The sequence below is a fragment of the Crocodylus porosus genome, unplaced genomic scaffold, assembly GCF_001723895.1.
Source record: "Crocodylus porosus isolate Cpor-Errol unplaced genomic scaffold, CroPor_comp1, whole genome shotgun sequence".
Classification (NCBI taxonomy): Eukaryota; Metazoa; Chordata; order Crocodylia; family Crocodylidae; genus Crocodylus; species Crocodylus porosus.
Window position 1 is genome coordinate 17,732,393 of NW_017728925.1, and position 13,596 is coordinate 17,745,988.

At 49.1% G+C, this 13,596-nt stretch overlaps 1 protein-coding gene across 2 annotated transcripts in view; it reads left to right on the forward strand.

Annotated features, from left to right (window-relative positions):
- CRB2 (crumbs 2, cell polarity complex component) overlaps positions 1-13,596 on the forward strand; it is a 43,334-nt gene that overhangs the window by 3,874 nt on the left and 25,864 nt on the right. For both annotated transcript variants that reach the window (XM_019541010.1, XM_019541008.1), the window contains exon 2: positions 12,256-12,957. In XM_019541010.1, coding sequence (XP_019396555.1) covers positions 12,256-12,957 — 702 coding nt within the window. The remainder of the gene's footprint in view (positions 1-12,255; positions 12,958-13,596) is intronic.

Sequence of the window (13,596 nt, forward strand, 5' to 3'; positions counted from 1 at the left end):
AGGATGTAGAACTGGGAATTGTTCAGGCCAAAGCAAGATCAGTGGGAATTAGCCAATGCTCTGGAAAGCCCTCAGTGCTTGGAAAGAATCGCATGGCCATGGTCTTGGTGCTTAAGCGATTAATGTCAGGAGTTCTGCTTGGCTTTTTTAAAATGCCACGGACTTTAGTCTGTGCCAGTGAAAGATGCCAAAGAGCTACTGGGTCACCACCCCTGTGTTGAAAGCCCCAAAGAGCTTCATGGCACCTTGGAAGTTCCTTTAAAAAACCCTTTCTGCAAGAGCCCCCCCATGCTTGCTCCCTGTCTCTTGCTGAATGCTTCGAGTCGCCAGGAGCATGGCAAACGCTTCCCCAGAGCGGTCAGTGGGGCGGGGAGAGGCAACCCAACAGCAAGAAAGCCCCTTGCAGGCCTGCCCTGCTTCCCTTCCTGTTGAGTGGACGCTGGGAGTGTGCCCTTCTGCTAATCCCTTACACTGACCAGGGTAGAGAAAGATCAGCAGAGGTCAGCAGGGATTTACTAATATAAGCACATGCCTTTCTATTGCCATGGAAACATAACTCTTTCCATTTCTTTATTCGAAGTGTCAGCAGAGTTGTCTGTCTTGCTCTAAATGTTGTTTAGATACCTGGGGAGTTTTCCTACTTCACCTTCAGCTTCAACCTGGAAGTATAGCAGGAAAAGTGCTGGGGTGAGAGCAGGGGCACAACAGAACTGCTGGAAACGGCACCAGGTTGGGATTTTGATCCTCCAGGTCTCGGCTGCTTGCAGGCTTCCCAAGCTCACTTGCTGTTGCACCACAGTTGCGAAGCCAGTGGGAGACCTGCTATTTTCAGCGCCTGGTTGCATGGAGACTTTCCCTCCAACTGCAGACATGAACAGGACAGATGAAATATAACTGAGAGAATAAAAAACCTGCCAACCTGTGGCTTCTGTATGCAGGATGGTTGCGAGAAGCAAAACTGAAACTGAAATAATGCAGGCGTTGGGGAAATCCACGGGCCTCCTATGGTGGCCGTTCTGTGCCAAGGTATTTGTCCCAGAGGCATCAAGTTCCTCTCTTACATGGTTTTGGGTACCAGAAAATAGCCATTTTTTAATAATTCAACATACTTTGCCTTAAAAAATAGCAAACTGTGCGGACAGGAGGCTAAATCCTGCTGTGCATTTAGTGTGAGCGTGTTTTGAAACTGGGAGCTCTGGCATATCAGCTCTCCGTTTTCCCCTCCCTTTGCAGTGAAAGGCCCCTGGCTGGGGGGGGTGCACATTCCTTTACCTGACTATCTTCAGTCTTGTGTCATGGAGAGACAGTATCAGGCTTGTGTCTGGCCCTGGTTACCAGTTAAAAACATCACAGCCTGGGTGCCTGATACAATGCATCACCGCCTCCTCTGTCAGGCTCTTTTCTGGAGATAGTGGGGAGCTGCAAGAGCTCATGGTGGGGACCATGCTGACCTCCCTGGAGGGAGAAAGCGAACAAGAGCGAGAGAGATCAGACTTATGCTGACTGGCTTCTAAATGTCTCATCCGCTGGTGACTGTTTCCCAAGAGTGAGGTGGCAGACACTTTGGTTTGGGCCAAGGGTAAAAAAAGGTCCCAGTATCTGCTGTCATGGCTGAGGTCCCCACATTTCACCTGGGTACAGTGTCCTGCTTGGCACCTGCGTCCTCTCTTCTCCTGTTTCTTGAGGCACGTCCAGTTTCTACAGACCTGGTGTCGCATGGGACTGCGTGGAACTAGACAAGTTTCTGGAGTCTGCATCTGGGTGACTTGCACTTGGGATTCTGTCCAGAGGCATTTAATTGTGAAGCTTGCAAATGTAAATTGGATACAAGCAGCAAAACCCTGAGTTTCTTTAAATAGTTGTAGCACGAGCATGTGCAAAATGTTCTCTGTTTCTGTTATGCCTTGACTCCAAAGCTCTCCAGAAACTAATTAAATCTCACAGCACTTGGGAAGGTGCGTAGTTTCTCTCTCAAACAGATGGGTAAACTCAAGCACAACATGTGCCAGACTTGCCTAAGCCCCAACAAAGTTATTGTCAGGCTGGGGAATAGCCTGCAGGCATCCTGACTGCTGGCCACCTTCCTTGGATAATAGCTGTGGATGATTGTGTCTGTTTGCTGGAAGAGCAGGAGAGAGCTGTAGGATGAACGTGCTTCCCAGTTGCAGTGCACGTGCCCACGCAGGTGTTCAGATGGATAAATCTCACTCAGAAAGCGTCCCCCCACTACTGCAACTTCTTGCTGTGTGGAGACTGTTTTGCTCCCTTTAAATGTGCTTGCTTTAAACAGCCCATTGCTGCTTTTTATTGTGTGTCAAAGGTGTCCTCCAACACGAAGGAAGCAGGATGATGTCTTGGGCAGATAAGCCTAATGTCTGCTGTTTCCCTGCTGGAATTTTAAGTGGGGGTTTAAGACCAGGTCGGAGGACCCTTATCCATGGAGCTGCCCGGAGGAGTTTGAAGCTTCAGGTGCCATGCGTGTGGTTAATGTTAGGATGACATTTAAGGAGCCAGTGGGAGCAGCCGTCTCAGCTGTTGAAGTGGAATCTGTCCTGTACGTGCGCCTGGTACTGAGTGCTCCTGTGAGGCCAGCTGCATTCCCAAGCTAACCACGTCCAACGCTTGCCATGGGCGCTTCGCAGGCTCGATCCCTCTTGTTCTCAATCAGTGCAGGCTGTTTGAAGCAGGAAAATGTCAGCATAACATAGAACAAGGCCCAAGCCACCCGTGGCAAGCATGGGTTCAAGACCACATCTTCAGCTGCTGGCCAGAGGCTCTGGACTCTCGCGTGTGCTTTCTGCAGCACCTCTGGAGGAGGCCAGGAGAACGAACCGCTTTCCTTTCACATCACCCCCAGCCTGTTCCTGAAGGAGGCAGCTGATGCCCTGGTGCACCCTGGGCTCTGGTGAGAGCCATTGCCTATGGCAAAATTTGCCCCTGGCATGGTAGGTTTTTTTATGTTAAAAACAACCCTGTTTTGCTTCTCCTCACTGTCTGGGGATGAAGTTTGCTCATTTATTTGTGGGTTTGTTGGGTGGCACAGATGCAGGCCACAGTGAGCCCAGGATAGTGGTGGTTGCATAGGTCTTTGCATTCTGAGTTGCCAAGATCTCATTGTGTCTTTTGAGCAAGACCCCAAATAAACCTGGGAAAGTCACTCACATCAGCCTCTCTGCCTCAGTTTCCCCACTCTGTAAAATGGGGAGCATACCCACATCAGAGGGTTACCAGTGGCTGTGTGTGGAGTGCTGGGGTGGAAACAGATCTGTACCATTTACAGAGACCCTAGTCCCATGTGCAGGATCCCAGGGGCTGAAGTCCTGGCTTTGTTTGGCTCCAAGGGGTGTTGGAACAAACCTGTGGAGGCTCCTGCTGTAGCAGAGGCAGTGACAGGCATCTTGCCTGACCCCTGACATGGGACTGGGCCCAGCACCTCTTGTGAGTCACCCCTTTATCACTGTTGTTTATGCAGATGAGCTCAAGTGCTTTGCTTGTCTCTGCCATCACTAAGAGTATAATCCTCTTATTCCATACTGTATCTAAAATAAATCCCCATGTCGTGCTTTGTTCAGTCACTCCAACCCAGGAGAGGAGGTGGGAGATGTCTTCCATACCTCTGCTGGGGTCAGTCTTTGCCGTTCATCCGTGTGATGTCTTAGCAACAAATCATCCATGGAAAAAATCAACTCCCCCCTCACTTATCTATTCGTAGTACAGATTTGTTCTTCTGCAGATACTTTTTTAAGAACAGTTCCTCCCCACAAGTGGGCTGGAGTCAGCTGCTTCATGAGTCAACAGTGTTGGCCTTTAAAAATTGTTTCTGGGAAGAAGGTCTTTTCATTCACTTGCTTGAGAATGGTGTATCCAACCCTCCCACTAGCTTCCTGAGCCTGCCCCTGCTCATACCCAAGAGGTGAGCTTCTGCATGCATACTGCTCCGTGTCTGCAAGTTCATATTCCTAGGGAATGGAGCATCCCTTCCATTTGGGTTTGACTAGAAACCCTAATTGTGAAACTAAAAGGACTTTTAGTGGCTAGAACCAGGAGTTGGGCTCTTTGGTTTCTTTTCCTGGCTCTGCCACACATTTGGAAAAGTCACTTAGCCTCTGGGAACCTCTTTCATCTCTAAAATGGGGATAGTGCTTGGCTCACAAGGGGGTAATGACATTGAATGTTTTGAAGGGCACAGTGCAGAAGGTACTAGGGAATCAGTAAGGAAGTGGTATGCTACTAAAGAGGAGGTACACTTCTCTGGCAAACAATTTAGAAATGCTAGATGCTGGTATGGGTCCAGATCTAAGATGTTTCTAGGATAACCTGGCTAGTGGAGCTAATTTAAATGATGCTTTTGCCTTTTATGGGTTTTGCAGCCTGATTTATGGATCCTGGAGCAAAGTGAGAGGGACATGCGTGGAGGCAGGGTGTGAGGAATGGGGGCCCTTGTTATTGGATGACATTGGGTGAAGAAGGGATTCTTAGGGCTTCAAACTGGCTTCTTTCTTAAATCACTATCCCTTCATGAGTGCAAAAGCACTCTATTGCCAAAGAATGGATGTCTAACATTTGCAGACATTAGGGATCCTGAATGTTTTCATCAGGGTCCTGGTTGTGATTGGAGCTGCTGGAAATGAAACCCAAGTGGGTGATTGACTCTGAATATGCTCAGAGAGATGGAAACTTATTGTAATGGCAAGCAAGGAGCTGAGTGTCCTGCTGAGCTTGTGGAGCTAGCAGGGCTGTTTGGCTTGCAGTTCAGCTGGAAGAAAGAGCAATCTCAAGGCACCCAGTGAAGGCGCTGTGGAGTGACTGATCAGTCCCTTGCCTCCCAGTTGGGTGTGAGTGCCTTCTGGTGAACTGTGATGAGAACAGTAGAAGAGAGAGAGCCCCAGAAGCTGCAATGTTATCCCAACTCTGCTCAGAGTAGGTTGGTTGTTGGGGAAATCGCTGTTCACACATTCAACCTCCTAACAGGGCTTTGCAAACAGTAGGTGGAGGTGGTGGTAGTCGTGGGAGACCCAAGAAGAGATTAAAAAAATTTCTGATTTAGAAAGGAGGAATAGGTGCTGCTGCTTTCCTTACCCATAGCCATTCTCCACTTCCCTTGATACCCATTGCCCTGCATAGTCTATGACAGTTCCCAGGACCCCTTTCTCCTGTCAAGGGTCTTGTCTTCTGCTTTATACCAGTTTTAGTAGCAGAGACTTTTCTGGTCAACCTGGGACAAGAAAGGTTAATCAAGGAGCAGGACCTGTGGGGTCATAAAATCTCCCATATCCATTGCTGGTCCACCCCAAATTCCTTTCTCTGTGGGTGGGAAGCTGCAAGATGCTTCACCACTGTGACTCAACCTTTGGCAAGATTATTCAACTGACAGCTTTGGCTCTAGTCTTCTCCGCACAGCAAGTGGGACACAGTTTACCTCTAAAGAGATGCACTTTTCAGCTGAGCATATCTGCAGACAGTCAACAAAAGGACTTGGAGTCTGCTCCTCCTAATGCTGGCACAGGTGTGTGTGGATAGACTGCCATGAGTCTTGGTTCTTTCTCTTTGTTGTTAGATTTTTTTTTATGTTGGAAAATATCAATCTAAAACATCTTTGAGTTTTCCTAACAAGAAATTTAATCCTGTCTAGCAACAGTCTTGGGACTCTTGAACTAGGGAGAATACAAAATCCCAAGAGAACTGAAGCAGACCCCTGAGAAACTGAGAAGGGAAGGGCTTTTTGGTCAAAGTTTAAAACTGTGGGGTTGGGAATTCTTATGGGTTAATAACTACTTAGCTCTAGCAACAAGGTATTTTGTAGGGAAAAAAAGCCTTTGGCAAAGAAAGATCCCCTGTTGTGTCTGTCCAGAGGCGAAAGATCATGACATATTGCTAAAATCCCACAAGGTCTTCCAGTAAACTTAAATCTGAGATCCCTAATGCTTGTGAAGTAAAGTCCAGGCAAAATAATAAAATCACACAATATAGTCTGCTGGGATTCGCTATTCGTCCTGAGAGGGCAGGAAGGGTCACAAAGCCCATCTTAAAAAAAACACTCTTTTGCAAGCTACCATTAAGTGCAAAACCAGACTCAGCGAGGGCTTATATCTGACTCCTATTCCGCATTAGCCTTTGAAGTCCATCCTAATCCACCACTAAATGAGTGGAACGTATTTCTGAAAGGAAACATAGCCCCCTCCAGTTTAATTTCGGGGTAGGCTGGCAGGGCCCCGGCATGTTTTCTACATCAGGTTTTGCCTGCTGAACGTGTTCCTCTTATGGCACATGTAGGAAAAGGCCAAGTAGCCCTTGTTAATCCAAAAACAGGCTTTTTGTAGAAAACAGTGGTGGTTTTCTGGTTGTGCAGTGGCTTCTGTGATCAGGCCTTCCCGTTCCATGAGTCTGTGCTGCAGCTCGGTTTGGGGTGACAGGCTCCACTACTAGTGTATTGTGCCGCAGTGAAGGGTGTTATTAATTTGCTAATGAATATTGTATACGTATTCAGACCTCATAATGAATAGTTAAGAACAAATATTGTGTGTGTCCCTGGCACTGACCCCCAGGAAGACCACAACTGGAGTTTAAAAGGGGCATGTTCTTCAAGATCACACAGCATGGAGCCCCTGGAGTTTCTCCTTCAGAGGTGACCGTAGCTCATGAAGTCAGGGATGGTTTGATTACACGACACCAGCTTGGTGTATTGAATCCCTGCAGATTCTCTGCTTGCTTGCTGGGTGCACGTGGGTTAGTGGAATAGGAGTGTCCATCTGCTGTTCTCCCATGTGGCTAAAATCCACCTCCTAAGACTGGTCTACTAATTCTCCTTTTATAGTGAGGTTTGCATCCAAAAGAATAGCACCGGCTTGAACAGATCTTAACAGAACTCTCCTCTCTGCAGCAGAGGAAATGCTAGAACTACACCTGAGAGTGCTGCACTTCCAAGTGACTTAATCTTCAAGTCAGTGGTGTTAGTGTGCACGTGTGTGCATGAGTGTATGTGTGAAAGAGACTGTTTAAACCTTTGTTATAAAAAGGTAAAAACAGAAGGTAAAAGTGCAGAAGTGTGCGCCCCACAAGCATGAAACACTTGTCAGTAACAAAGCATCTATATCAGAGAGAGTGAGAGAGCTGCTTTGAAGAGGACACATTGGTATGTAAAATTCTACTCCACCCTGGGAGTGAAGTCCCATACTGGACTGAGCTATACTTATGTTGTATCTGCATAAAACTTGGAGAAGGAGAGAAAGACTTGCTTCCCCTTCTTCTTGAGAAAGCTCTCTCCGTTTTCTAAAAGCTTCTCTTCTTGGTCAGCCTCCTTGCTAAGGAGAAGAGTTACAGATACAAACACACAGGGTTTGGCTTTGATGTGATAAATTGCTGTTCTGCCCTCCTTGAGTCCATCAGCTCCCTGTCACTCAGGGTAGCAAGCACTTTCATTATTTTTACTTGCTTACTGCTTGTGCTGTGGTAGCATCTGGGGCCCCATTTATTCCAGTGGGAGGCATCATACAGCTGCATAATCACCACCATTGCCTGTCCCAAACAGCTTATGTTCAAAAGAGGGAAAGACTGGATCCACTGAGGTCAGTGGAAACATTCCCACTGACTTTCAGGCAAGATTTCACTCCAAGTTCCTACTCTGTTACACTGGTAAATAATAAAATGGCTGGGTGTTTTGTACCTGTGCAACAGAGTCAAACATGGTTCACAATTGTATCCTTGTAAGGTTAATCTGACTGTGTTTTATGTCTCTTGACATATTGTTTAGGCTTGAACTTTGAATTATTTTTCACAGCTGGCTAAAACTCTTCTATATTTATTAATGTAATTATCAGGGCAAATCCTGTGCCCTGGCCATTAGCCTCCTGACTGCAGTTTTCATCCTGTACTTACATAACCCATCATGTGAGTGCAAATAATGGCTGTTCAGGCAAGAACTGAATTCCACTAGGAACCAAGAGCTGCCTCTTACAGAAGCAGGAAGGTATGAAAGGGCTTTCTGATTCATTTGTAAGTGAAAAAAGCAGGTACTGGTGTTGGACTTGAATCCTACCCCGTAGAAAAGCTCCGGTAGGGCCCAGACCTGATTGCGCTATCCCAGCACAAACCTTGTACTGCTGCGAAGTGCCCCAGTGGCTGTGAGCTCTGCCAGATGGAGCAAGGCGGCAGCAATGATCATGAGAAGCACATGTATATGAGCTTAATCATTACAATGCCCCTATATACTCCCCATATCTATTGTACCAGGTGTGGCTGTGACTTCCTATATGCTTTTCTCTTGATCAGTCACATTTGGTGCCATGCACCTTTACAGTTTGTTGATTAATGAGCGCATTGAGTGACAGCATTCCTACACACCTGTTGCTTATGCTTTGGTCATCCTGTTCTTTCTACCTGCTTTCCTTATCTATCGCAGCTGTAGGTGCATGCTGATCCTATCCATCCGGGGGTGCCCTGGACCAGATTCCATGTTCTGCTGCATCCTGTCGCTGTCTGTGGAACTTCAGACCTCTAGATTTTGAATTCCTGCTCCTGGTGCCTCGTGGCCTACAGTGGCTACAGACATCCCTAAATCATTATCTGTCTATCAGTAGCTTTCAGACATCCCTAAATCATTATCTGTCTATCAAGTCAAGTCAGTGCCAAGGCCGCTGTGACTGTTGGAGCACCTTGGATGCTGTAACAACCCTCTTCCACTTTGCCCTGTGTTGGCTAGCTTCATGCACCCTGTCAGCTGAAGCCCCATCTGGTTCTTGATATTGGTTCCCCAACTCTTCTTGGGTCTGCTTCTTTTTCTCTTTCCCTCCACCGTGCCCTGCGTTATGGTGTTGGCAAGGGTGTCCAGCCTTCTTGTGATGTGTCCAAACCATTGCAGCTCCCTTCATCACGCAGCCTCCAACCATGGACTGGGTGATGGGTCAACCTGCCTGGCACAGCAACTGGTGATGCCATGACAATAACTACAGTAAACCTGGAAGAAAATGGAGCCCCCTAAAAGGCTCTTTAGCACCTTTCTCTCTTGTGGTGATGGAAGAAGAGGCTTTCCTGGGTCCTTATATTTGTCACAGGAATGGTCTGCAGGTGGGTTCTGTCCTGTGCTCACATGCCTGTGTAGCTGCAGCACCCTGAATTTTGCCATAAAGAAAAGGCAAGGACAAGTCTTAATGACCCATGAAAATTCACAGGCAGCATAGTGAGGGAAATCACTGGGTGACAAGTCAGCTGTTGCTCCGTCATGAGGGAAGTTTGGCTGGAGAGGGAGCAGTCTGGGGTGGCCTGTTGCCCCCCTGCCTGGGCTCTGCTGTGGGTAGTGTGGACTCCCCGGTCTTATAGGAACGCAGGGCCGGGCACACGTCCCTTTGAGCAGCTGGGACGCTCCCTGGGGTGACGAGTGTTTGCCAGCTCTGCTGTGGTGCAGTGCAGATGCATCCAAACAGCCCATTGCTCATGCTGGCCCTTGCGTTGCTTCTGACTCCACTCCAGCAGGTGCATTTTTTTGTATACTTACTCCTGGAAGTAGCTGCCTTGCTTGCAGATGGAGCTCCTTCTTGGGCTGGGAGCAGAGAGGGGCAGTGTGCCATTTGAACACGCAGCGGGTCTAGTTCCTCTCTGCTGGGGCCTGTGCACCGGGCCTTTGGAAGGTGGAGGCTGAAACCAGCACCTCGTTAGGTGCACAAAGGCTCCCGTCTGCCACCCTGCTTCAGACCAACTTTCTGGGCCGCCGCCTCTAATTGCTACAACAGATTCCAGGCAGATTCCGTCATCCCTGTTTTCTGCCTGAGTGGGAATCTGAGAATAAAAGGGCGGATGGCAGAATAATGGGTGCACTGGACAGTGCAGGGCATGGCAGCCCTCCCCAGCATCACATGAGAGGCCCATGGGAGGAGGGAATGCGGAGGATGCTGGAGTGAGGGAGGATTCAGTAAATCCTTGAGCTTCCCCCCACCTCCTCCTCAAAGGAGACCTCACCAGGCTTTGGAGAGGAGGAATTAAGGGAGGTCAGGGCAGGGGCAGGCTTTTGTAAACCAGGGCCTGCTATAAATGGCTTTCACAAACCAGAGGCCTCCACCCCCACATACAAAGGGAGCCAGGCGTGGATGGGGGTGAGCTGATAAAAAGCCACCGACACAAATAACTAGTGGGTGGGTATAAAATGTGCCAGAGGAAGACAAACATAACGAAAATGGGTGAGGTGAACAGTGGCCGGAAGGAGAGAATGTGTAAGGTCAGCGGGAAAGGGAGGCCCTGAGCTGGAAATCCCCAGCAAGGGGCACAGCATGCTAAAATGGCTTTCCTGAGGGAGAAGCAGGTACCAGGGTGCTGTGCATGCTGCAGGGGCTGCTGGCCATTTGAGCAACTGTGTCGTCTCAGGCCATGGGGGAGAGCAGGTCTTTTCACTAGCTGGCTCGAGAAAATATGCAGCAAGGCAGCAGACAACACAAAGGACTGGGCCCACGTTGGCTTCTGAAAGCAAGGCTGGCTCCAAGAGCTAATGAGCCGGGACACGCAAGCTTAGTTAGGCAAACTCAGAGCCAGCTCATGAAGAATGAGAGTTATTCCTCAGGTGTCCTGCGCAGCTAAATGTCCTCTCCCTCTGCTCCATGGTCAGTCTACGTAGAGAAAGTGTTTCCAGCGCATCTGTCACGTTTGCTGAATAACCTCCTGATTGCAAACACTTTGTGCCATTCTCCTGTGCAAAAGCAGTCTGCAGTGGCTGCCCTCCCCAGCTTCTCAGCAAAAGTTGCACAGTCCCAGCAGTTTGGGACAGTTTTCTGCTATCTCTTGTGATGGATGGGACAGGTCCCCTTGTCCATGCTGTTTTGCTGTCCTGCACTTGTTGTAGGGAGGGATTCAGGCCAAGCCTGGCTTCCCATTAGTGATGACATCTCCTGAGCAGCCTGATCCAGTGTTATTCCCGTTCCCCTTCTTTGCACAAGGCAAGGGGCATTGGATTGAAGTCTCACCAGTGTCAGTGAGATGTGGTGTTCCAGCCTGTACACCATCCCGTTTCTGGAGGGTGGAATTGTTTAGGGAAGATCCTTCCTCCTAAACCTGAAAGACCTCCATTTGCCGGGTTACGAGATATGAGAGATGGGCATGAACAAAGCCCTTAGATCCAAATGCCCCAACTTTGGGGAAATCTGGATTGGACCTTGGCAGCTGGCGCATCTCAGTGTTAGACCGAGGCGGTGCTTTTGCTCTGGACATGCCCCAGTTCTGGAAGACTCGGTCTGAATGTGAACGTTGCCTTGAACCCCAAATCCCTCCCACCCAATACATCTTCCAGCATTGTCTGCTTCTCCTCACTGCCCTGGCAAAGAATGCCTTATCTGGGCATGAGTTTGTTCCCTTGCCTTGTATGCATAGGGTGCTTATTTAGTGATCAGGGGCTCTGGGTGCTTTAGATGGACAAAGAGGGACAGTGGGTGAAATGGCAGTTCGGCCTTGGTGATGGACACTTATGGCCTGGGGTTCTTGCTGAAAGAAAGCTGCTGCCTGGGAGCATGGTGTGGCTGGAAGTGGGAGGGATGCTACCTCAGTGGCACTGAGCTGGAGTCACTGAAAGCCAAATAGGGCAGCCTGGCCTCTAGTTACAGAACCAGCTTCTGCTGCTTACTGGAGGTTGCAGGTTCCCTTAATGTTCAGCATAATTGAACTAGGTGAAGGGTCGAGAAAATGCCTGTAAAGGCAGTGTGAGCAGAGATCCACAAGGCTAGCTTAGGTGTGCACATCGAATAGTTGATTTAGTCATATAACTAAAGGCTGAGGCAGAAGGCTGAAGGGATAGAATATCGGAGAAAGGCATCTCTCCAGCAGGAAACCCTGGGCCTTCTGGGGATTTAATGGTCAAACCCAACACCTTAAAGGACGCTGAGAAATGAAGGAACAGGCAGTGCAGATCCTGGAACACCGGTGAGAAACTTCCATAGGATCTCTGAATCGTATGTGCACTTTGTCCTGTGGCTAGATTATTGTACTCCTTGGCAAGCATCATAACCTCCTGGTGAAACAGACTTCTGGACTGCTGTGGTCCAAAACACTGGGGACCTAACCACCCTGCCTAGCCACATATTGGGACAAACACTGTTCCTCTAGGGGACACCTGCCATGTCTCCACGCAAGGCTTGTGAAAAGTGGCTGGCTTTTAGGTGAAAAAGGCCAGTGAAGCCCCTGGTGGTGTGGGATTGGCGCAGGGGAGCTCTCAGATGTGCATCATAATTACGGGAAGAGTCCATTGCCCAAGGTAACCAGGAGTTTTTCTCTTCTCCACAGGTTCCACGTGCGCTGAAGATGTCAAGAGCTGTTCATCATCCCCTTGTCAGAATGGAGGGAGCTGTGAGGACTTGGGAAGGGGATACCGGTGCGTCTGCCCTCAGCAGCCCCTAGCCTACACGGGCACGAACTGTGAACTCCTCTATGATGCGTGTGCTGTGCACGCGTGCTCCACCAATAAAACCTGCAGCACAGTGCGAGGGCTCCAGGAGTATGAATGCATCTGCAGGCCTGGCTTCACAGGTATCGATTGTACTGTTAATATTAACGAGTGCGAGAGCAACCCTTGCAAAGAGCCGCATTTTGAATGTGTAGATAGTGTAAATGGATACACCTGCCAATGCCAAACAGGACTGACTGGAGAAGGCTGCCAAACAGCAATCTCTCTGTGCTCTAGCCATGCCTGCCTAAATAATGGGACCTGTGTCCAGCGTGCTGAGGATTATGTCTGCTTCTGCCCGCCTGGCTTCACTGGGGACCATTGTGAGCACGACGTCAACGAGTGCGCCTCCAGCCCATGCCAGAATGGGGCCATCTGCCGGGACATGGTGAACGAGTACAAATGTTTCTGTGTGCCTGGGTTCCAAGGGTACCGCTGTGAAATAGATATCAACGAATGTGCATCCCGGCCCTGCAAAAACAACGGCACCTGCCGGAACGAGAGGGATCACTATATCTGCGAGTGTGTCCCTGGCTACACAGGTACCTTCATGATCGTGCATTTGTCTGTCAGGGGGATTGTTGTCTTGTCTGTGCTGCTCCAGCTGGGCACCTGCCCCCACAACCCCAGAGAGTTTCTCAGGGCACCTCTGTTACAGTGGTGGGGTTAAGCTGCCGTCAGGCAGTGCCAGGTAGATACCTGTACTCCAGGCTTGCTGTTCCTGGGAAAGAGGGGTTTGGATTGCAGGGTGGATCCAGGGGTCTTGTTCATGCCCACCTCTGGTATCTTGTAACCTTGCAAACAGAGACCTGCCATGTTTAATAGGAAAGCTCTTCCCTAAACAAGTCCACCCTCCAGAGACGTGATGGCATGTGGGCTCAGACCAAGAGGCTTAACTTCCCTGGAGCCATATGGAATTGGCAGTGTGTGACATGACAAGGAAGTGATTGGCTTGGATGAGGCACAGAATGGAGTAATGGAGAGGCACAGAAACATGACAGTCCTTGGGATGTTCAGGGGTGCAGGTAGTTTTTCTAAGTCAGGCCCAGGGAACTCTGTCCTGCCTTGAAGCATTTCTCTAGAGCAGGAGTCCCTGGAGCAAAGTAGCTTTTAGTGGTAGGTTTGTTCTTCTGACCCCTTTAAGTCCAGAGAGCATTTGTTTTGCCCATGCCTCTGACTAG